Source organism: Somniosus microcephalus, chromosome 3 (genome assembly GCF_052327205.1).
Source record: "Somniosus microcephalus isolate GS21.2 chromosome 3, FLI_Smic_1.0, whole genome shotgun sequence".
NCBI classification, from domain to species: Eukaryota; Metazoa; Chordata; class Chondrichthyes; order Squaliformes; family Somniosidae; genus Somniosus; species Somniosus microcephalus.
Genome location: NC_140989.1, coordinates 39,572,570 through 39,596,973, shown reverse-complemented (window position 1 = coordinate 39,596,973; position 24,404 = coordinate 39,572,570). Strand labels below are relative to the sequence as shown.

The following is a 24,404-nucleotide window of genomic DNA, read 5'->3' as shown; positions in this document are numbered from 1 at the left end:
ATTGGGGCAAATTTCTGCTCATCCAGAACTGGATGTTGGACAGTCTGACAATTTAGAGACCGCGGTGGGGTCAAGAGAAGCGGTAGTGAGGTAGAGCTGGGTGTTGTCAGCGTACATGTGGAAACTGACTGTTTTCGGATGATGTCGCCAAGGAGCAACATGTAGATGAGAAATAGGAGGGGGCCAAGGATAGATCCTTGGGGGACACCAGAGGTAACAATACAGGAGTGGGAAGAGAAGCTGTTGCAGGTGATTCTCTGGCTACGATTAGATAGCTAAGAATGGAACCGGGCGAGTGCAGTCTCACCCAGCTTGACAACGGTGGAGAGGCATTGGAGAAGGATGGAGTGGTCAACCATGTCAAAGGCTGCAGACAAGTCAAGAAGGACGTGGAGAGATAGTTTACCTTTGCAACAGTCACAAAGGATGTCCTTTGTGACTTTGATGAGAGCTGTTTTGGTACTATGGCAGGGATGGAAACCTGATTGGAGGGATTCAAACATGGAGTTGAGGGAAAGATGGGCATGGATTTGGGTGGCGACAACACATTCAAGGACTTGAGGGGAAAGGGAGGTTGGAGATGGAGCACAGGATGCAATTTGATAGGTGTGCTTGAACAGTCACAACTTCTACCATGAAGAAAAAGAACAGCAATATCATTGGAACACCATTTAATTTATGTATTATTCTTGAATCTGGAATTTACATAATCTGAAGTGAATTAGCAACATTTTCATTCACTGCTTGTGTCAAGATGTGCTCTCTGTGGGCACATGTACAAGTTATCAGTTTGTGATGTTACAAAAATGATCACGTGCTTCAACTTGGAACTGCAGCTTTATTTCACTGAGGTATAGACAGCACCGCAATGACGATCATTCCGAACCAGTTTATCTTCTGTCCCCCTTTACAACTGCAGTTCACTGAATCCTGCAACAGGTGGTGCTGTTGGACCACATTTCTCAGTCCTCGTGTCTGGCCTTGAAATTATTTGTCTATTATGAGGCAACAAGGCAAAAAACTTGAATCGTTTCCCCATTTTCTCAGGGTTCATTATCATATCATAGGCATCAATTAGGCCTTTGTGTGTAGCTGGGTCAGATGCATTTCTCAGCAGTACCTGGAAAGAGAAAGAGAATAGAGGTCAGAAGAAAGAAAAAGTCAGCTACCAAAAAAGTAGTTGTTGTTTTAAATTTCCCAGATTGAGTACAAAACTACAAATAGTGTAAAAACATAGATAACTAAAAATATCCTACATCTGTTGGCCAACAATACATGTAAATGCTGTGTTTCCTACACTACTAAAACTACTCAATACATGTTCAAGAAAGGGTGCAAGGACACTCCTAGTAACTACAGGCCGGTCAGTTTAACATCAGTGGTGGGTAAAGTTTTAGAAACAATAATCAAGGAAAAATTAATGGGCACTTGGAGAGATTTAAGCTAATTAAGGAGAGCCAACGCAGATTTGTAAAAGGCAGATCGTGTTTGACTAATCTAATTGAATTTTTTGATGAAGTAACAGAAGATTGATGAAGGGAATGCAATGGATGTTGTCTACATGGATTTTCGGAAGGCGTTTGACAAAGTACCACATAGAAGGCTGGTTAACAAAATTGAGGCTCATGGACTCGGTGGGTCAGTGTCGGCTTGGATAAGGAATTGGCTCAAGGACAGAAAACAGCGAGTTGTGGTAAATGGCTGTTTATCAGACTGGAGGATGGTAGACAGTGGTGTTCCCCAAGGGTCAGTGCTGGGGCCACTGCTTTTTTTGATACATATATGTATATATAAATAACCTGGGTATTGGAATAGAGTAGAATTTGTAAATTTGCCAATGATACCAAACTTGGTGGTGTGGCAAACAGTGATAATGATACCAATTGACTGCAACAGGACACAAAAGCTAGCAGAATGGGCAGACAGGTGGCAGATGGAATTTAATATAGAGAAGTGTGAGGTGATGCATTTTGGCAGAAGGAACAGGGAGAGGCAATATACACTTAATGGAACAGTTTTAAAGGGTGTGCAGGGACAGAGGGACCTAGGAGTTAATGTGCATAGGTCCCTGAAGGTGGTGGGACATATTGAGAGAGTGGTTAACAAAGCATATGGGATCTTGGGTTTCATAAATAGAGGTATTGAGTACAAAAGTAGAGAAGTTATGCCGAACCTTTATAAAGCGCTGGTTAGGCCACAACTGGAGTATTGCGTCCAGTTCTGGTCACCAGACTTTAGGAAGGATGTGAAGGCCCTTGAGAGGATGCAGAGGAGATTTACCAGAATGGTTCCGGGAATGGGGGATCTTAGCTACAAGGACAGGTTGGAGAAGCTGGATTTGTTTTCATTAGAGCAAAGGAGGTTGAGGGGTGATTTGATAGAGGTGTACAAGATTATGATGGGTTTGGATCGGCTAGACGGGGAAAGGCTGTTCCCACTAGTTGATGATAAAAGGACTAGGGGACACAGATTTAGGGTTTTGGGTAAGAGATACAGGGGGGATGTGAGGAAATACTTTTTACGCAGCGAGTGGTGAGGACCTGGAACTTGCTGCCGACGGAAGTGGTGACACTCAAGGGGAGACTGGATAGGCACTTGAGGGAAATAAATTTGCAGGGCTACAGGGATAGAGCGGGGGAATGGGACTGACTGGATTGCTCTATAGAGAGCTGGCACGGACTCGATGGGCTGAATAGCCTCCTTCTGTGCCTCTATGACCTTATGTGTCATGTGGGAGGATCCCTGATCATCGGTACAGCTCTTGACTCCTGATGTTATAAGCACAGCTCCAGGTAAGGCAAAATATTCAGGCTTGTCTGGATTGGGAGTTGGCACAGGCAATACATATGTGACAAAAGAAGGAGTGCAGAGACTCTGAATCAAAGTGCTTCCTTGGGTTTGGCGCTGGCAGCTACAGCTGGTGGTTCTGGGCCAAAGCAAAAGTATTCTTTCCGCCAAAGTAAATCTAATCATAGGTTCTTTGAAAGATCAGGCAGTATTCTGCTAACATTCACTGCTTGTGTATTGCTCTTCAGATCATTGTTCGATCACGTAGTAGCAGACTTGTAACCGCTGTTATACCACCAATTTGGTGCTGGATTCACACTGGTATCTGTGTAAATTAGGTATCCAATTGGTAGCACAACACTATCAAATTGTAAATCGTCACTGCCTATATACAGTCTGGCCAGGGTCCTGTAGAGTGGCAAGCGTTCATGTTGCATCATCAAGTCCAATATAACGAGGAGCTGACACGATGCTGGCAACTAGCCACGTTTAATAATAATAGTGCAATTCAATCTTCAAATAACCATCTGGCCCACCTAAGCAAAATAATTTCTTCTTTGGTCTTAGGCTTTTGGCTGGTTTTACCAGCATAGAGTTCTATCCCTTCTGGAAAGTAAGAATTACATTTACATCTCATTACTCCTGTCAAAAATGTCCCAAAATAATGGCCCAGAAATTCGGGTCGGGGTGCAAGCCCCCAACCTGCACTTACCTTGCGCGCCGGCAGTTGAGCTCTGGGCTCCCGTGGAATTCCGCTCCGGGGCCTGCTCCAACTCCTGGCGCGGCGTGCTTGCGTGTTCCAGGGGCGTAGTTAGTGCGATGCGTCCCCTGGGATCACGTGAGCCATGGGCAGCCAATCAGAGGAGGGAAAAGCCCATTCATAAGATTGACAGGAAGACCTGTCTAAACTTATGAATATACGGGCCCCAGAATAACAGTAAACCTTCAAATAACTTTTTTTTTTAAATCACACTTTTTAAATAAACTATAAATTACATTAAATAACTATTTTAAACAATTTAAATTTTTGAAAAAAATAATTTAATAAAAAAACAGGGCTAAAAATAAACGTACCTTGCTTTAAAGTATTTAAAAATAATAAACCTGTGGACAAAATGTTTTAATTTTAATTAATTGACCACTTACCTTTTAAAATGCAGGCCTTACGCCTGGTTTTTACATTTCTAAAATCTAAAGACTTACCCTCACGGAAAAACCTGTAAAAAAAAAACGTAAGTTCAAAGCGCACGTGCAGACTTCCGCGCGCACGCGTTTGACCTCTGAACCCCTTCGTTCAGAGGAACGGAAGTGCCGGTTTCCCACGCATGCAAGAAACCGGCACTTCCATCGGGTCCACGCGTGAGTACCCCGTGCATACTCGCGCGTTGGGACCCGAATTTCTGGGCCATTTACTCTGAAGTGGAGCAAGTGTTATGTCTGCAAACATGGCAGCCAATTTTCACTCTAATCTACAACCAGCAACTGAACGAGTGACCAGTTAATCTGTTTTGTTGCTTGGGGGCAGAATGTTGACCAGGACACCAGCAAAATTCCCCACCCTACTTAGAATGTTACTGTGGGATCTTTGACATGCACCTGAACAGGCAGATTAGCCCTGGTTTGAATGTCTTATTCAAAGGATGCCACCTCCAACAATGCAGCACTCCTTCCATACTTCACCGAGTGTCAACCTTGTTTATGAACGCAAGCTCATGAATGGGACGCTCTGACTACTATGTATGTTTACATAACAACAGTGACTACATTTCAAAATTGTTGATTAGCTGTGAAGCACTGTGGGACGTCCCGAGGAGGTGAAAGGTGCTACATAAATGCAAGTTTGTCCTTTCTTCAACACTTTTCAACTAGAAGTTTTCCCCATATAAGAAAAATATTTTGAGTAGCACGCAAACCGACAGCAAAATTAGTAAATGACCGATTTCTCCATTTGTGTAGCACAACCTAATTTTATTTATATATTAACTACTGATCTAGTTGAACATTTTACACATTATTTACAAAATTCCAGTCGACACATGGGCATTGCTCTGCCCATTTCAAGGTAGGCTCCCACCATACCAACAGAAAATGGTCTGATTTAGGTAACGGGATAGGGAACAAAAACTGCATGCAGATGAAAAGTAAAGGTCACATCATCAGCAAATGGACATCTAAACCTTACATAAGATTTCAGTTATTTATATACCAACACAATCCTGTGCCATGACTCCTACTGTGTGATTTTATGGGGAAACAGAGCTTGTAATATGACATAGATAGTTCTAGAAGAGTATCAGCTAACATATTCTAGATGATACAAAGGATTGTATCTATTCAGTACAAAATGCCAGCCTATTATCGAAGAGGGACGGAATTTGGTCACCAAGTACTTCTCCTAATCCTGTGGCTCCCACAGCGCAATCGTAGAGAGCAGATTCCCCGAGGTAAACAAATGAGCAAATAAGTATTTGGGAGAAAGAGCATTTAGTGTAGAGGACTGGAAAGTTGTACTATGATGGATGCACATTATTCATTTTGATTAAAATAACTTTAAATAAAAAGAATGCTGCTCTGAAATGGCTGACTTTGCCAAACGGTCCTTTGCTGTGAATTCTAATCGACGTGCTGTTGAGAAGTCAGGCTAACCACAATGCAGGGGTAAGTGCACCTCCCCGAGTGTAACTGAGCCTTACAGACCAAGGTTCCGAGTGTGATCCATGGTTTGTGCCGAGTTAGCCGATCTCAGCCGGATCAGTTGTTACGGTTCATCGCTGCGTCTCTAGGTTTGGGAAAACCAAGCCAGGTTTCCTTGCTCCTGAAAATCCCTCTGCTGGAAAATGTGCCGAGGTGGATGCTGGGTGAGGTTAGGACTTGCTTGGCTGTGATGCCCCACCACCTCTCCATGACCCCGATGACACCGTCTGTCTGGGCCCATTAATGAGGAATGGCCATTCTGATGAGGCAACTGTGAAACTGCCCCAACAGGAGGACCTAGAACATTCAGGAAAAAAAAAGAGGAAAAACTGATATGGGGAAAGAGTGTGTTCTGGAAAGGACAGCAATCTTGCGATAAGGAACTTCATTTTTAAGATGAAAAAGCCATAATGAAGCATTTAATTTCTAATTTATTGCAATATATTATCAATTTTGACAGAAATAATGGTTCGCATTTATGAATCAAAAACTCTGAAAAGTGTACAGCGCAAGTTCAGGAAAAGATATGATTATGACTAATTATACTGTATGTGTCCAGGAAAGTGGTCTTTCAGAGTTCCAATCACTTGTCCCAAGCTTCCGAAAACCCCGTCGGCTCCCCAAACAAAAGGGTGCTTTCATTGCAGAAAACATTTTTCATATACAGCAACAGAAATACTGTCCTAGTAAGTCAACAAATACCAAAAGAGACAGAAATTGGTTGAGTTTGAGTACACTCTGGATCCCCTCGTAAATTCCAGGAACCTCAGCTTGAAAATTCAACAATCTGGGAAATTGCCAAGTAACAATGAACGTACAATAGCTTAAGAAAAGGGCAAGAGAAGATACCTTGGTTTTGGTCTTAAAACCACATCCAAGAGACAAACAGACAGAAATAATCTTGGCTACAGCATATAAAGAGGGAAGAAGAGAACTGCTGGCTAGGTCCTACCTGAAGTCTCACGTCAATGCCCATATTTTTCAGAAACTGCTGCTGTGCAATTGGTCCTAAGGAGGTCACTTTACCCTCCGTCATTTGGCGAAGGTAGCTGAAATCAACATCTGCTGTCAGGTCTGCACTTCCAGGTGCTGTGAGCACTTCATGTAGCTGATGCCCACGAAAACCCTTTACAAAATAATGGTTATTAAACACAATATTAATGTTTGTTAACTACGTCCAGCAACTTCTACACCTAAATGTTGCTCTTTACAACAGATAAGCAGTAGGTGACAGAGAAAGCAATCAATGGTTATCTTGAATATTGTCTTCTAACCAAGTCAAGAGTAAAACATGGGCTTTTATTGGTCAGCGTTTGAATGATCGTCTATATAAATAGCCAATACAAAAATATACTGGTTTATCACAGAAATCACAGAAACCCCACAGTGCAGACAGAGGCCATTTCGGCCCATCGAGCCTGCACCGACACACATCCCACCCGATCCCCGTAACCCCTACACCAACACATATCCCACCCTATCTTTATTTAGGGACATTTATAATTGATCAATTTGCAAATTACCAGAATTAAAATGGCAATGTGAACTCAACCAGGAAAAGAGTTTGAAATGAAGTTCAGTTCATTAGGACTGAATTAATCTTTTAAAGAAAGTCATATTATCAGTATGCCTTTCAGAAACAGTGAGCTGTAAACAATTTATTCTCACTTTAAGTCCTTCCTCACTCCCGTTAACAGCTAAATGTCCAAACGGTTGTTGAAGCAGAGTCCATAAATTCTTTTAAAAGATAGTTCCTTTAAAAAGAGGAATATTAAAGAATAAAAAGAGAATTAGCAATAAAAATTGGATTATAATAGGTAGTTTGTGTGGAGATTTGATTGGCCTAATGGCTTGTAACATTCTATGATTCTATATCTAACACCGACATTAACGTGATGACTGCTTTCTTTTCTGTAATTTCGATGATTTTAATCTTTTTTGTTTTTCGGAGATTGTTGGGGAAAACTAGATTGGTTATGCGATTCTGCTAATTGTGCAACTAAGATGGAGTACTACAAGTCAATACATCAATGACTCGGTGTGCTTCCATAATTGCCCCATTTCAACTATGTCCATTATTAAATTGAACTCCAATGCAATTCTCTTATGAGATCATTAATATTTAGAAAACAGACAAACGGATGTTCATTTTAATTAATTACCTTTCTTTGTAAGAGTTTGATTTTTAAAAGGGGTTCTGATTTTGCAAATATCAGAGGGAGACTTGCCATCAATATAAAAACAAGATGACAAATTGTGAAAGAACTCCAAAATATCATGACAAGATGTTACAAAGAACTTTTGTTACATCTACTTCATAGTTTGTTTAGTTACTCTAATAATATCTCGTGTTTATAGATAAAACATGTAATTCCTACCCGTATTTTTCAATGAAGCCCAGTATAAGGAAGGCACTTACATTTTGATGAATCATTAAAAAAGTGACAATCATCTATAGACAGAAAGGCCTCAAGATCAATATCTTCTCCCAAAGGTTGTGTGTACTCCCCCCTCCATCCATTTGCACATATAATCGGTTCAAACAACAGTTTAAATCGAAACGAGCTGCAGCTGCAAACAACAACTTGCATTTATATAGCGCCTTTAACGTAGTAAAATATCCCAAGGCTCTTCCTAGAAAGCTTCATCCCAACGCTTTCAAATGCAATGTGGCATTAGATCAGCATCAGTGTGTAAGAAATTGTGTTGAAAACCACTGGGGTCACATCACATTGCGTTGACATCTCCAGTAAATACTCAAAAGGTCAACGGGAAACTTCAAAGGGATCTCTTGAAATTAGGACTTCCAATTCAAGTCAGTCATATGATGAAAATTTACACCAAGTCAATTCTAAATGCCAGGAAACCTTTACAATCATACAATGACTGTTTTCTACTATATAAACTTGATGAAAACAATAGTTACTACACATTGTGGGCTTAATTGTTCAAAATTCTAACATTTTAACAACAATTTTGAAAAACAATAAGGACCAATTCCTTTGGAGATCACTGTTAATGTTAATCGGGAATCTCCTTGGCAGCAAAAGTAGGTCACGTATTATTTTTAAATTAAAAAAACAAACAAAGTCACTGCTGTGAGAACGTTTCATTCATGAGTGAAATGTCTGTTGAAAACATTGTACCTAGCCTGAGGGAGTGTTGCGTTTTGCAAAACATTTTATTTACTAAATGGGACAAGTTAATATCCAGATACAAAAGAGTCTAACTTAATAATGATATTTCACTTTAAGTGTAGATTATGCATTTTTCATAAAACAGCTTTCAGATCACATCACTAACCATTCATGTTGGGGTCGATATTAACTTCTTCACAACTGGCTGGGGAGGTAATTACAGATCGGGAAACGCGCGACCTGCGAATGTCTCATCTTGGAGAGGCGGGAAACTTAATTATAATATTTAACTTAGGCTTTCACAGTGCAGTTGGGAGCTTGATTTCAATTTAACAGCTGTTGGCCAGGTTTCTCATGGCTCGGGAAATTCAACAGCTAAATGGAGATGGGAGCAGACACCTGCACAAGGCAAGTGCTTTTCAGAGCACTGCTTGTGGGCCAGGAGGAGCAGGAGTGCTCCCCCTGGTCCTGCAAGCAAACCGTCGGCCTCTCTTCGCTGCCACGATCGGCGGCCCCTCCCCCTACCCACCCCTGATATCTGGCCTGCTCCGCAATTGGCAGGACATCCTGCCGCTGTCTCTGCCGCCCATTAGCCAGCCAGCCTATCAATCTGTCCGGCTGCTGAGTGGGAAACGGAAGGAAAATAATGATAATGAGGTACTGCCGTTAAATTCGGCAGAACCTCCGCATCCCAGAATTTCCGGGTCCCCCCCCCCACCACCCCGCTACCACACTCTCATTGCCTCCCCGTAAATACCTGGCCTGTTAAGTCTCTGTACTGCAGAGAAAACCTAGGCTGACGCTCCAGTGCAATACTGAGGGAGTGCTGCAGTGTCAGAGGTGCAGTCTTTCAGAGGAGACGTTAAACCGAGGCACTATCTGTCCTCTTAGGTGGACCAGGTCCCAAGGCACTATTCAAAGAAGAGCAGGGGATTTCTCCCCGGTGTCCTGGCCAATATTTATTCCTCAACCAACATCACTAAAAAAACAGATTATCTGGTCATTGCTGTTTGTGGGAGCTTGCTGTGCGCAAATTGGCTTCTGTGTTTCCTACTTTACAAAAGTGACTACACTTCAGAAAGTACTTCATTGGCTGTGAAGTGTATTGGGAAGTCATAAGGACATGAAAGGCGCTATGCAAGTCTTTCTTTCTCTGATCACCTATTAATGATTAATGCTTACGTTAATATTAATCAATAATCAATTAAATAAAATGACAACTTTGGGCTTGGCTTAGATTTAGTCATTCAAGTACCCTTGCAATAACTTTTTTTGAAGTTTACCATCTGTGGGCAGATAACATCTGTACTGGTTAAGAAACTGAATGATATGAGGTTCAGTCACTGAGCTATTAACAGATTACTGTGGTGACATCCATTATAAATTGTACCATTCACAGTATGAATTTATGTACAACAATCTTTAAGAGATAATTTAATTAACTATTACCACTGCCTCCCCTCAAAATTTTTTTTTGAAATACTCGGCCGGATCAATCGTATTAAGCATAAAACTAAACTAACCTCATTCTCCAATTTATTTGAATTCTATAGCAAACAATGTCAGAATATGAAACTCTCAGCACACAAGATCCACATTTAATAACATTAGAATCCAGACCAGTAAGGAAAAGAAATGCCAGTCTGTGGCGGATATCTGGGGGATCATTACAGTATGATGGGAAACCTACAAACACTAAAGGCTCATTAAGGATATGCTTCATTGAACTTACTCTAAATGTGTCAGTCTTTGTTCCATTATGGCCATAGTCAGCTATTAGTGCTGCTCCCCCATCTTCACTGATTCGACTGGCTAGACTCTGGATGATGACACCAGCCTCGGGGCAGATCTCCACATGATCTCTTTCCTCATCTCTCTGTTTGGAAAGGAAAATAAAGCCTTCTATTACAGGGCCAAAGAACAAATGTAGAAAATACTGAGTAGCGAAGCCATACTCAGCTTCCAAAACACAAAAAAAACTTCAATAAAACAAACTGTTATTATCACCTTTCCTGAACAGCCATCAATAATCCCGATGAGTTATGGTAGACCAAACTTGTGTATTTGGATGCCCAACCCAGTGATGTGGAAAATGGGAAGAGACCCTGTAACTTGTATCGTCTGATGTACTGAAGTAACCTTTTTCTTCACATCTGTTTTGGCAGAAGCTATGGTGAACTTGTATGTTGGCTTCTTTCAACTTCAAAAAAAAAAGGCCCATTCAATATTCCTAGCATCCCAGTCTCCACATTTCTGTGGTAGAGAGGTTTGATCGTAGCTCTTCTATCGTTTACCATTTGTATTTGAGGTTATACAAATGGCCTTTAATGGATCAGAGCAATCACGGAACAGAGCAATCACGGAACTACATCAGGAAAAACTTGTTCCAGAGTATTCTTTGAATATTCTAACATTACTGCAGCTCTCAAAATAGTTTAACTAGTTATTTACATATTATTCAAATTTCATAGCTATACAGTCATCCACTTTAGCCCCCCCCCCCCATAACTTTTCAATGCTCCTCACTATTTCATAACTGAGAGTTAGGAATGCTCACAATGCTAGAACTGGAGGTTAGTGAGGCCTCCAGAAGCAACACTGCTTCGTTCTCTCCACAGGTTCGCTCTTGCCTTTGCTTGGCTACTCCATCTAATGGCCCATCCAAATCTGAAAAGCATAATGGCCCAGAAATTAGTGTCCCAACGAATTTTTTTTCCACAGGTTTATTATTTTTTAAAGACTTTACAGTAAGGTAAGTGTATTTTTAGCCCCGATTTTTTTATAAAATTATTTTTTTCAAAAATTTAAATTATTGTTTAAAATTGTTATTTATAGTTCATTTAAATAGTGTGATGTTTTTTAAAATGTTATTTCAAGTTTAAGTACTGTTTTGGGCGCCCGGAGTTTTCATGAGTTTGACAGTTCTTACTGTCAAACTCATGAATGAACTTTTGCATCCTCCGATTGGTTGCCCAGTGCTCACATGATCCCAGCCGACGCATCGCACTAAGTACGCCGCTGGATCACGCAAGCACAGTGCGCCGGGAGCTGAACCGGGCCACAGACAGGAAATCCACGCAGGCCCAGGCTTCAACTGCCGGCGCGCTAGGTAAGTGTAGGTCGGGGGCTTGCACCCGCGGGAAGCCCCCGACACGAATTTCTGGGCCAATGTGGCAGATTATAAGGGAGAACCTTGAACACCACCCTTCATGGCCTGGTGTGTTCGCCCATTCCAGTGCTAGGTCACAGAACAAGCAGATCCAACATAAAAATGACTAGGTTTGCAGTTCCTCTCATTGCTTTGCACAACAAACATGATGAAGTAGCTACCGTACAGGCGTTTTTCCATTAAAGTATTTTTTTTTTTTTTTTTTAAACTGGATGTTTACACCGGGAATTTCCGCTGGGATTCTCCCACTTTGCTGCCGTAACTTTGGCGGATGTTTGGCTGAAACCCTGTTTACGCGGGAGGAGCTCGGAGGAAATACACCCCCTTGGATTCTTAAAAATTGAACAAACTTAGAACAAACACTATATCCAGTGGTGCAACACTGTTTTTATGTTTCACCTGAATCAATGCTTTTGAAGCCAAAGTGGCAGAAGGTGCGAGAACAAACCGAAGCTTTTCTGGTGACTTTGGGTCAATGTCGATCAGTATTTCACGCCATCCCTGCTTGGTTTTCTGTAAGTGATGGACATTTAGTAATTACAAAATCACATTGGCTGCAGTTTAACAAATGTAGAGTTCATATTTTATTACATGCTAATAGTTAATGTTACGCCATTTCACCAAAACTTTACCTCACTGAAGAAAATACAATATATCCTTTGAAAATCAGTCCTTTTTATGAAGGCATAAGTAAGTGAATACTATAGAACACACTTTAATTATTCACTTGCCTCATAATTTACAAGCAAACGTAGCATACTTGCAGTGCCAAACCGAATTAAGGTCCCAAGTTAATGGGAAATGTTGACTGTGAAAGATTTAGTTGTTGTCCCCCTAACTACAGCTATAATTAATAACTCACCTACTAGCACAGATTCAAACTATGAAACTGAGGGGTTAGTGAAATAATTAGAAATTACAGCAGTTAGTGCTGCATCTGATTTTTTGAAGCTGTGACCGTACTGTACTATTGCTGGTGAGTCACTGCCAGTGTCACAAGTACAGTCAGCAAGTACAGGATTTAAGTGGCAGCCAGAAGTGCAATCATGGTGCTATTTCAGAATCTGTTTCTTTGTAGCCAGCTTCCTTTATTCACAGTATAATACCAGATGAAGTCCAGACCAATATTATTTCTGTTTCATTTATTTAAACAAACAAGTTTGATCAAAATGTTGTAATCTCTGGGCGCAGTGTGAGTAGAGGACTCCAGTTAAAAAAAACACTTCAGCATAACAAACACATTTGAGTCTCACAATAACATTGGTTAGATTTTTCTTGACTTCGTAAAAAATCTTTCACTTTTTTTAAACTTCGCCTCAGTGCCTCTTGATTAGGAAAGGGAAAATGATTCCTTGTACTAAAGTTCTGAGGGCAAATGGAAGAGTTCGATCACATTTACCATCCTGTGTGACTGCATCTTTACTAAATAATTAGCCAGTCCATTTGCTCGCCCAGGTGAAGGAGGCTAACTGGAGGTCAAAGGAATGAAATGAGCAGAGTATGATACAAGACCTGATGCTTTTACCTGAAACTTGTGGATTGGAAGCACATCAAAAAACTCATGTGCAAGATAAAAGCTGAAACCTGAAAAAGAAATGAGCATTGCTAGATCGGCACTAATGCACACATTAAAAAAACAGAAGAAACATTTATTTACTTCAACAATTTTTTAATTGATTGCAATCTTTCCAGCAGCTATAGTCAAAAGGATAATAATTTCCTCTGGCCCCTTCTAATTACAGATAAAAAGGTAATTGGACACATTCCACCCAATGATGATACATGAGGCTGAAAGAGATGTGGACACAATTCTGCTGAAAATTTTACAAATTTATGGTACAGAAAATACAGGTGTGGGATCAGCTGAATAGGGTTATAATAAAATAGAGTTAGAACAGAGTAGAGCAACTTCTAAGCAACCATTGAAGCCTGAACATCTAATTTTCAGGGAATTGTGGAGAGTAGTAGTGCTGGAATGCAGTAACACCAAAATTCTGAAACTACTAAAAGCAGTAAATCAAAATTGTAACCGAATTAATAAAAGTAAATGAAGCAGGTTGATTTGGGAGAATTTGTAAATTACAATCTATTTAATCAACTTCATCTATTTAAGAAATGTCCCATTGCAAAGGTTATATTTACGTTATTCTTCAGGCACCACACTTCCTTCCTTCTGTCATACTTTGGTATCAGGCGTGGCCTTCACATTTTCTATTTTATTTAATTATATTACAAGTTCTTTTCTTAGTTTCCCTTCTTTTATATTTTAATTAATAACGGGATAGTCTCACCTTTAGGTACATCCTGTAGATCCCTGTACCAGGAGATAGGAAGCCCTGTTTTGGTAGTACTTGTCTTATAAATTGCACCACTGGGATCATCATGTAGTAAATGCTGCTCTCCTTCAGTCAGTAGCTGTGCTTGAACTTCACCAAGCTTTGGGCTCACTTCAACCAGATGCACAGAAATCTCAGATTCCCTCAACACAGAACGGAGTTGGCTGAAGACCTAATTATTAGCAAAAAAGAGAGTACAAATACAGATTAACTGTTAAAAATAAAAGCTTTCCAGAAGAAATGCACTTAAAATAAATGGCAATTGAAATGGTTGACTTGTATAGTGTAAGACGACAATATGAACCGAAGAGTGTTTATTTGGTGACTGCCCTGCCATTATTTTGTTCCTTCCTTTTTTGTTTTCTCCCTCTTCATGGTTTAATTTTTTATTTTTGTTCTCAATCCCTGACTCGGAAGCAAAGTTAGTGTGCTGTATAAAAATGATGAAGTTTCTTTGAGATTTCACCAGGCTCTGGAAATCCCATGAATTGGGTGCCTTTAAAAATTTCCTTGCTGGTAACCATTCCTGTTTGGGTAGCCTGTAGCCAATGAGAAACCCTATACAGATGGCGGTAATATTTATAACCACTGACTAGACAGTTCAGGCGAAGTACATGACATCATTAAGTAGCAATGTTTGCTCAAAGTATTGAAGGAGGTCAAAGAAGCATCAATGCTTAATAATTCTGGGCCGAGAATGTATAATTTGGCAATAGGTCAAACAACACTTTTTTTAATACATAGAAACATAGAAAAATAGGAGCAGCAGTAGGCCATTCGGCCCTTCGAGCCTGCTCCGCTATTCAATATGATCATGGCTGATCCTCTATCTCAATACCAAATTCCCGCTCTCTCCCCATACCCCTTGATGCCTTTTGTGTCTAGAAATCTATCTATCTCCTTCTTAAATATATTCAGTGACTTGGCCTCCACAGCCTTCTGTGTTAGAGAATTCCACAGGTTCACCACCCTCTGAGTGAATAAATTTCTCCTCATCTCAGTCCTAAATGTCCTACCCCGTATCCTGAGACTGTGACCCCTCGTTCTAGATGCCCCCCCCAGCCAGGGGAAACATCCTCCCTGCATCCAGTCTGTCTAGCCCTGTCAGAATTTTATACGTTTCAATGAGATCCCCTCTCATTCTTCTAAACTCTAGTGAATACAGGCCTAGTCGACCCAATCTCTCCTCATACGACAGTCCTGCCATCCCAGGAATCAGTCTGGTGAACCTTCGCTGCACTCCCTCTATGGCAAGTATATCCTTTCTTAGGTAAGGAGACCAAAACTGCACACAGTACTCCAGGTGTGGTCTCACCAAGGCCCTGTACAACTGTTGTAAGACATCCTTGCTCCTGTACTCAAATCATCTTGCAATGAAGGCCAACATACCATTTGCCTTCCTAACTGCTTGCTGCACCTGCATGTTTGCTTTCAGTTACTGGTGTACAAGGACATCCAGGTCCCTTTGTACATCAGCATTTCCCAATCTAGCACCATTTAAATAATACTCTACCTTTCTGTTTTTCCTACCGAAGTGGATAACTTCACATTTATCCACGTTATACTGCATCTGCCATGTATTTGCCCACTCACTCAACTTGTCTAAATCGCCTTGAAGCCTCTTTGCATCCTCCTCACAACTCACAATCCCAACTAGTTTTGTGTCGCAGCAAACTTGGAAATATTACATTTGGTTCCCTCATCCAAATCATTGATATATATTGTGAATAGCTGGAGCCCAAGCACTGATCCCTGCGGTACCTCACTAGTCACCACCTGCCACCCTGAATAAGACCCATTTATTCCTACTCTGTTTCCTGTCTGTTAACCAATTTTCAATCCATGCCAGTATATTACCCCCAATCCCATGTGCTTTAATTTTGCACACTAACCTCTTATGTGGGACTTTATCAAAGGCTTTCTGAAAATCCAAATACACCACATCCACTGGTTCTCCCTTATCTATTCTACCAGTTACATCCTCAAACAACTCCAGTAGGTTTGTCAAACACAATTTCCCTTTCATAAATCCATGTTGACTTTATCTAATCCCGTTGATATTTTCTAAGTGTCCTGTTATCACATCCTTTATAATAGACTCTAGCATTTTCCCTACTACTGATGTTATGCTAACTGGTCTGTAGTTCCCTGTTTTCTCGCTCCCTTTTTTAAATAGTGGGGCTACATTTGCCACCCTCCAATCTGCAGGAACTGTTGTATAATCTATAGAATTTTGGAAGATGACAACCAATGCATCCACTATTTCCATGGCTACCTCTTTTAGTACTCTGGGATGCAGATTATCAGGCCCTGGGGATTTATCAGCTTTCAGTCCCATTAATTTCTCCAGCACTATTTTTTTACTAATACTAATTTCCTTTAATTCCTCCTTCTCACTGGACCCTTGGTTCCCTAGCATTTCTGGGAAGTTATTTGTGTCTTCTTCCGTGAAGACAGAACCAAATTATTTGTTTAATTGCTCTGCCATTTCCTTGTTCCCCATTATAAATTCTCCCGCATACATACACAGAATAACAGAAGGGCAGTGTCAGTTAGATTTACATGATATCACTATCTGTTGAACTACCCTAAAGCAGGCATGGGATTTAATACATCAATCTCATTAGTGAATTTTTCAACTTTGACAGGTTTCACCAGCCCCTGGCAAAAAGAAAATTACCATGTCTCGTGTAAGCACCCTTTATATCGGAGAGATTGCATTTAACTAAAAAAAAAAGGATTATTCTGAAATATCTCTTTCAAATAAATCCATAAAAGTCATGTGCTTAGCTAAATTTATGGAAATACTGAAAGCATGATTTCCAGAAATATTATCACCATATATTTGTATCCGTTCTTAACAATGTATGTGAACCACTAGAAAGTATATGGTTCATATTTTCCAAAGAATGTTGAAATTAAACTGTTTTCCCATTCTTTCTTATATGACACATAAGACAATAGGAGCAAGAGTAGGTCATTTGGCCCCTCGAGCCTGCTCTGCCATTCAATAAGATCATGGCTGATCTGATCTTGGCCTCAACTCCATAGAGTATTACACTACTAGTGTAATACAAGTACTTTCACAATTGTCAAACTGTAAGTCACAACACCATTGGATTTTGGATGAGTTAAAGACATTGCTAAAGGAGCACCAATGGTGCAATATTCTATTACGATGTCTTTAAGTTCAGTATGCAGTGCACTATAATACAAGCCATTAAACGATATGCGCCATTAAAAGATACTGAATTATTTTCAGTATAGTTACACTATATAGAAATGAAAATGATTACTAAAACCCAAACATCAAAAAAGATTTTATTTTTCATCTGCACTAGATAGAAGATGGAAATATTCTTACGCAAATTCATGTTGTTTGTTTGTGCATTCATAAAGCCAAGAAATGGTTGACAACTTACCCTTAGAACATCACTTGCTAAAGTACCCCTGCCAGGACCAAGTTCTACCAGTTGAAATGTCTTTGGTTTACCAGCAGCCATCCACTCGCTTACACACCACACTCCAAGTAGCTGGGGGGGGGGGGAGGAGAAAATATACCTTAAGTAACACTTTAATTTAACTGGTGCAATCTAGTGCTGGTGGAATTACTAAGTGACTAGTTGTTACAGTAAATTAAAATAATATACTGAATAGTACAGTATTACCTATTACTAGTGAGAAGAGCTGAAGAAATGCAATGTCCATATCAATGTAAACACTTCATAGTATATTATTTAAACTTTAAAAGGATGGCACACCTACGCCACCAGAACATTGGAGTCTTAGCTAAAAGATCAACACCCAACTGACATCCTCTAGAGTGAGTGTATTATCTATCTTGAAAAACCTCTCTGGATGGGGGAAAACGAGAGGGCTAACGGACCAAGTTGAGGGGTGGGTCTCTTCCCACACTGCTCAAACAAACTGTCTGTTGGGTTGACTGAGCAGCAGCACTGACCCATCCCTCTGGTAAACACAGATGCCATCTATTAACCTAGAGAAATAAAAGGAAGCGGGAGGAAAATACCAATCCACAGTAAATACTAATATAGATGCGATTGCCATAATATGCCTAGGGGGAGTGTTTGCTAGTGCTCTGGGGGAGGGTTTAAACTAAAATGGCAGGGGGTTGGGAACCTGAGCAGGGAGACAGAGGTAAGGGAATCAAGGATAAAAGCAAAAGACAGGAAGGAGAAAAACAAAAAAGTGGCAGACAGAGAACTCAAGGGTTTAAATCAAACATGGCCACAGTAAATAATAATTCTAAAAGATCTAAGAGCGTTAAAAAAACAAGCCTGGAGGCTTTGTGTCTTAATACGAGGAGCATTCGTAATAAGGTGGATGAATTAGCTGCGCAAATAGAGGTAAACGAATATGATATGATTGGGATTACGGAAACATGGCTCCAGGGAGGCCAAGGCTGGGAACTCAACATCCAGGGGTATTCAATATTCAGGAAAGATAGGCAAAAAGGAAAAGGAAGTGGGGTAGCATTGCTGGTTAAAGAGGGGATTAACACAATTGTAAGGTAGGATATTAGCTCTGATGATGTGGAATCTGTATGGGTAGAACTGAGAAATACCAAGGGGCAGAAAACGTTAGTGGGAGTGGTATATAGACCTCCAAACAGTAATGCGGAGGTCGGGGATGGCATTAAAAGGGAAATCAGAGAAGCATGCAATAAGGGCACAGCAGTTATCATGGGTGACTTTAATCTACATATAGATTGGGCTAACCAAATTAGTAACAATACTGTGGAGGAGGAATTCCTGGAGTGTTTACGGGATGGTTTCCTGGACCAGTATGTCGAGGAACCAACTAGAGATCAGGCCATCTTAGACTGGGTATTACGTAATGAGAGAGGATTAATTAGCAATCTTGTTGTGCGAGGCCCCTTGGGTCGGAGCGATCATAATATGATAGAATTCTTCATTAAGATGGAGAGTGAAGTAGTTGACTCAGAGACTAGGGTCCTGAATTTAAATGAAGGAAACTACGATGGTCTGAGGCGCGAGTTGGGTAGGGTTGATTGGGGAATGTCACTCAAAGGGTTGACGGTGGATAGGCAATGGCAAACATTCAAAGATCGCATGGATGAACTACAGAATTTGTTCATCCCAGTTTGGCATAAAAATAAAACAAAAAAGGTGACTCGACCCTGGCTAACAAGGGAAATTAGAGATAGCATAAGATCCAAGGAGAGGACATATAAATTGGCCAGAAAAAGCAGTAAACCTGAGGATTGGGAGCAGCTTAGGATTCAACAAAGGAGGACAAAGGGATTAATTAAGAGGGGGAAAATAGAGTATGAGAGTAAGCTTGCAGAGAACATAAAAACTGACTGTAAAAGCTTTTATAGATATGTGAAGAGAAAAAGATTGGTGAAGTCAAGCGTAGGTCCCTTGCAGTCAGAATCTGGGGAATTTATAATGGGGAACAAAGAAATGGAAGACCAATTAAATACATACTTTGGTTCTGTCTTCACAAAGGAGGAACATAGGGTCTAATGAAAGGGAGGAACTAATAGAAATCAGTATTTGTAGGGAAATGGTGTTAGAGAAATTGACGGGATTGAAGGCCGATAAATCCCCAGGGCCTGGTAATCTACATCCTAGGGTACTTAAGGAAGTGGCCCTACAAATAGTAGACGCATTACTGGTCATCTTCCAAAATTCGATAGACTCTGGAACAGTACCCATGGATTGGCGGGTAACTAATGTTACCCCACTGTTCAAAAATGGTGGTAGAGAGCAAACGGGGAATTACAGACCAGTAAGCCTGACATCGGTAGTGGGGAAAATGCTAGAGTCCATTATAAAAGATGTAATAGCCGAACACTTGGAAAACAGTGACCGGATCAGACAATGTCAACATGGACTTACAAAAGGTAAATCGTGCTTGACTAATCTACTGGAATTTTTTGAGGATGTAACTGGTAAAATAGATAAGGGAGAACCAGTGGATGTGGTGTATTTGGACTTTCAAAAGGCTTTCGATAAGGTCCCGCATAAGAGATTAGCGTGTAAAGTTAAGGCACATGGGATTGGGGGCAAGGTATTGACTTGGATAGAGAACTGGTTGGCAGACAGAAAGCAAAGAGTTGGAATAAACGGCTCTTTTTCCGAGTGGCAGGCAGTGACTAGTGGGGTACCGCAGGGATCGGTCCTTGGACCTCAGCTATTCACAATATATATTAATGATCTGGATGAGGGAACTAGATGTAATATCTCCAAGTTTGCAGACGACACAAAGCTGGGTGGGCGTGTGTGCTGTGAGGAGGATGCCGAGAAACTCCAGTATGATTGGGACAGGTTGGGTGATTGGGCAGAAGCATGGCAGATGCAATATAACGTGGATAAATGCGAGGTTATCCACTTTGGTGTCAAAAACAAGGCGGCAGATTATTATCTGAATGGCAATAGATTGGGAGAAGGGGAAGTGCAACAAGACCTGGGCGTCCTTGTGCACCAGTCGCTGAAGGTAAGCATGCAGGTGCAGCAGGCAGTTAAGAAGGCAAATGGTATGTTGGCCTTCGTAGCGAGAGGGTTTGAGTACAGGAACAAGGATGTCTTGCTGCAGTTGTACAGGGCCTTGGTGAGACCACATCTTGAGTATTGTGTGCAGTTTTGGTTGCCTTATCTGAGGAAGGATGTTCTTGCCATGGAGGGAGTGCAGCGAAGATTCACCAGGCTGATACCTGGGATGGCAGGAATGGCGTATGGGTCGATTGGGCTTGTACTCGCTGGAGTTTAGAAGAATGAGAGGGGATCTCATTGAAACGTATAAAATTCTAACAGGACTAGACAGACTAGATGCAGGAAGGATGTTCCCGATGGTCAGTGAGTCCAGAACCAGGGGTCACAGTCTAAGGATAAGGGGTAAGCCACTTAGGATAGAGATGAGGAGGAATTTCTTCACCCAGGGAGTGGTGAACCTGTGGAATTCTCTACCACAGAAGGCAGTAGAGGCCAATTCATTAAATATATTCAAGAAGGAGTTGGATATATTTCTTAAGGCTAAAGGGATCAAGGGATATGGGGAGAAAGCAGGGACAGGGTACTGAATTTGGATGATCAGCCATGATCGTGTTGAATGGCGGAGCAGGCTCGAGGGGCCGAATGGCGTACTCCTGCTCCTATCTTCTATGTTTCTATGCGTACCATTTATACCAGTCCATTTTAGTAGTGCATACATTGTTGGCCATTCCATAACAGGCTACAATCTAAAATTTTCCACTAGATCCTGCTTTGTTACAATCAAATCGTTTTAGTGGCAAAGATATAGTGGGCAAATAACTTTCTTGTTTTGAATTTTCAGGGTTATAACACAACCATAACATGTTACACAGCACACTTATAGACTTACCTCTCCAAAGATCTGACTAATCTCAGGTGATGTAATGAAGTCTCCTTGTGCTCCCAAAACATCTCTGTGGTAATAATATCCCTGGAAAAGATTGCACCACTAATCTCAATTAACAATGCCCATTAAAACTGAAGTGGGGCATCGGCGCCCTTCAGGAATTAAGGGGTTAATAATGCAGTTTGCACACTAGAAATGGTGGAGGCGAAGACAGCTCAGACATGCTGACCACAAGGTCTCGATGCTTCTGCAAGATTAGATTAAATTAGCTCAGAAGCACCATCTATGATTAACCACAAACTATGGAACCTAGAGATAAGTAAAACCACACGGGGCACAGCGAGACAGAAATGCAGGCATGTGGTTTTACTAAAGGTTACAAAATTATAACAACAGGTGAGATCATAAAGATCATGTGACAAATATAGGCCAACAGTTGTGTGACGCGAGATAGGGACAATCAGCAACTGTGCACGCAGGCCTTAGGCCAATTAAAACAGTGTAACGGGATTGTGCACGAGATTGAGTTTGTATGATTAAGTGTATAAAAGATTGCTTAAAATTTGTAACAGCGGAGAAGTCTCCTGGTGCACCAGTAGAGATTGTCTCCCCACCGGTGTAAGAAAGACCATTTGAATAACGATCTAAAACCTTGTGTCGAGTGTTGGTTTAAAATACTCCGCAACAAAACACTTTGCTGATTTACATAATTGTGGGGGTTTTTTTAAAGACATATACAGTATGCTAGTTATAGGAGCAGAACACTGGTCAGTAACTATCAATATAAATCTAAATAAAGAATTAAAATATCAGCCGATTCCAAAGGTAGCAATTTTTTAAGTCAATGATGAATTACGTACTGTGACAGGATTGGTTAAAACTTCCCTCATATATTCTGCGATTGAGATTGGGCCCGTTGACTTTATTTTTGAAATCAGGTGCTTTAGCATTCGAGTATCATGGTTGCTTTCTTTTGTACTTTCTGATGTTCTGGAGCATAACCTCATCCATTGACTTGCACATAAACTTCCACACACTGCAAGAAATGGAACAGAAGATGGAAGCAGTGGTCCAATTATACACAACATCCATTTTACTATGGTGTGGAGATGCCGGTGTTGGACTGGGGTGAACAAATGTAAGAAGTCACACAACACCAGGTTATAGTCCAACAGCTTTATTTGAAATCACAAGCTTTCGGAGCGCTGCTCCTTCGTCAGGTGAAGTGGAGAGATGCATAAAGACACAGCTTATATATCACAGAATCACAGAAACCCCACAGTGCAGATAGAGGCCATTTCGGCCCATCGAGCCTGCACCGACACATATCCCACCCGATCCCCGTAACCCCTACACCAACACATATCCCACCCTATCCCCGTAACCCCACGTATTTAATCCCCCTAACACTAAGGGTCAATTTATCATAGCCAATCAACCTAACTCGCACATCTTTGGACTGTGGGAGGAAACCGGAGCACCCGGAGGAAACCCACGCAAACACGGGGAGAATGTGCAAACTCCACACAGACAGTCGCCCGAGGCCGGATTCGAACCCAGGTCCCTGGCGCTGTGAGGCAACAGTGCTAACCACTATGCCACCGTGCTGCCATATATCAGAGAATAATGTCAGATGTTTACAGGTAATCTTTCTAACTGCCATTTATCACACCTCGGCAGAGAGATAATCACAGCAAACAAAGGTGTGAATGGTGTCCAAACAGTTCAGATGCGGCCGGACCTGCTGTGATTTCCAGCAAAAAAAAAGTTTTTTGTCTTTTTTGTTTTTCCATACAGACCCCAGCATCTGCAACATTTGACCCCTTGTGACCCCACCTCATTGTTCTTTGATGTAATGTTTTCCTGACTGACCTGTTTGGACACCATTCACACCTTTGTTTGCTGTGATTATCTCTCTGCCGAGGTGTGATAAATGGCAGTTAGAAAGAGATTACCTGTAAACATCTGACATTCTCTGACTATATAAGCTGTGTCTTTATGCATCTCTCCACTTCACCTGACGAAGGAGCAGCGCTCCGAAAGCTTGTGATTTCAAATAAAGTTGTTGGACTATAACCTGGTGTTGTGTGACTTCTTACATCTATTTTACTAATATGACAACTTAAATCAATGCCGCAGTTTACTGTACATTAAAATCATCTGAGTCTCACAATGTAGGGCAAATATAGGGGAGAAGAATCTAGAACATCACCAGTTTTATTTTATTTCAAGTGCTAGAAAAGGCATCAATTTATTCTAAGGCTGGGCGAATGGACAGGTTCTGCTTAACCTAACTCTAAACGTTATGGGCAAAACCATTATTGAAACAGTTGCCCTCCTTTTAATAGGCATATAACCCGGGAAATATTCAGAATGATAGATACAAGCAAGAAGATTGCAATTAAACATGTGGAGTTGTTTATTTTAAAAGTAACACACGAATCAGGGTAAGTCACACTTAAAGCAGAAACTAATGACTGACACTTGGGCAACTCTGTAACCTGGCGCTTCATTGCACAATAAATACCTGGCGAGCCTTTTCTAGAAAAATCGTGGGAAATTCGTCTGTATAAACACTTTAGTCCTAAAAGGAACCTCATCATGTTCGGTTGAATCATTCCTCCATGTCATCTCAGTGAAAGACAGCAATTCCCACTTGTCTCCAGGGTTCGTCATCCACCTGAGCAACCTTTGACCCTCAGCCAATCACACCTCACCCAGGTCCTATTCGCTAGGTAAAGAATGCTGTTTTCCCAGACCAACAAACTATATATTTTACGGAATTCACCGGATTAAAATATTTAAACTTAATTTATTACCTGCAAAAGCTTGATTGTGCGTTTTGTTGTTTATCCGTTGTGGTTTAATTGTGTTTAAAAATATATATTATTGAGTTTGTCTATCTACCGCGACCTG

General features: G+C 41.0%; 1 protein-coding gene across 2 annotated transcripts; it reads right to left on the bottom strand.

The window, feature by feature from the left end:
* Positions 1–654: 654 nt before the first annotated feature.
* On the bottom strand, positions 655–24,306 carry ndufaf7 (NADH:ubiquinone oxidoreductase complex assembly factor 7). 2 transcript variants are annotated; one of them, XM_085980194.1, is made up of 10 exons: positions 24,016–24,285; positions 22,349–22,524; positions 21,492–21,572; positions 17,546–17,656; positions 14,079–14,295; positions 13,313–13,371; positions 12,187–12,300; positions 10,351–10,494; positions 6,434–6,607; positions 655–1,120 (listed from the first exon to the last, which is right to left on the bottom strand). In XM_085980194.1, exons 1-10 carry the CDS (start codon positions 24,104–24,106, stop codon positions 908–910), a joined length of 1,380 nt encoding a protein of 459 aa, XP_085836320.1. In that variant the 5' UTR covers positions 24,107–24,285; the 3' UTR covers positions 655–907. The 2 variants fall into 2 exon arrangements, with proteins under 2 accessions (XP_085836320.1, XP_085836321.1); XM_085980195.1 differs by lacking the exon at positions 21,492–21,572 and having other exon boundaries at positions 24,016–24,306.
* Between the last annotated feature and the right edge of the window lie 98 nt (positions 24,307–24,404).

What these genes read in the sequence shown, in the direction of transcription:
- ndufaf7 (XM_085980194.1), bottom strand. Translation starts at nt 24,106, where the DNA reads ATGATTCAACCGAACATGATGAGGTTCCTTTTAGGACTAAAGTGTTTA. An exon ending in TAGCAAGTGATGTTCTAAGG is followed by an intron (nt 14,296 to 17,545) that starts GTAAGTTGTCAA and finishes GCTAATAATTAG; the next exon opens with GTCTTCAGCCAACTCCGTTC. An exon ending in TCTACAGGATGTACCTAAAG is followed by an intron (nt 13,372 to 14,078) that starts GTGAGACTATCC and finishes TTTCTTTTTCAG; the next exon opens with GTTTCAGCTTTTATCTTGCA.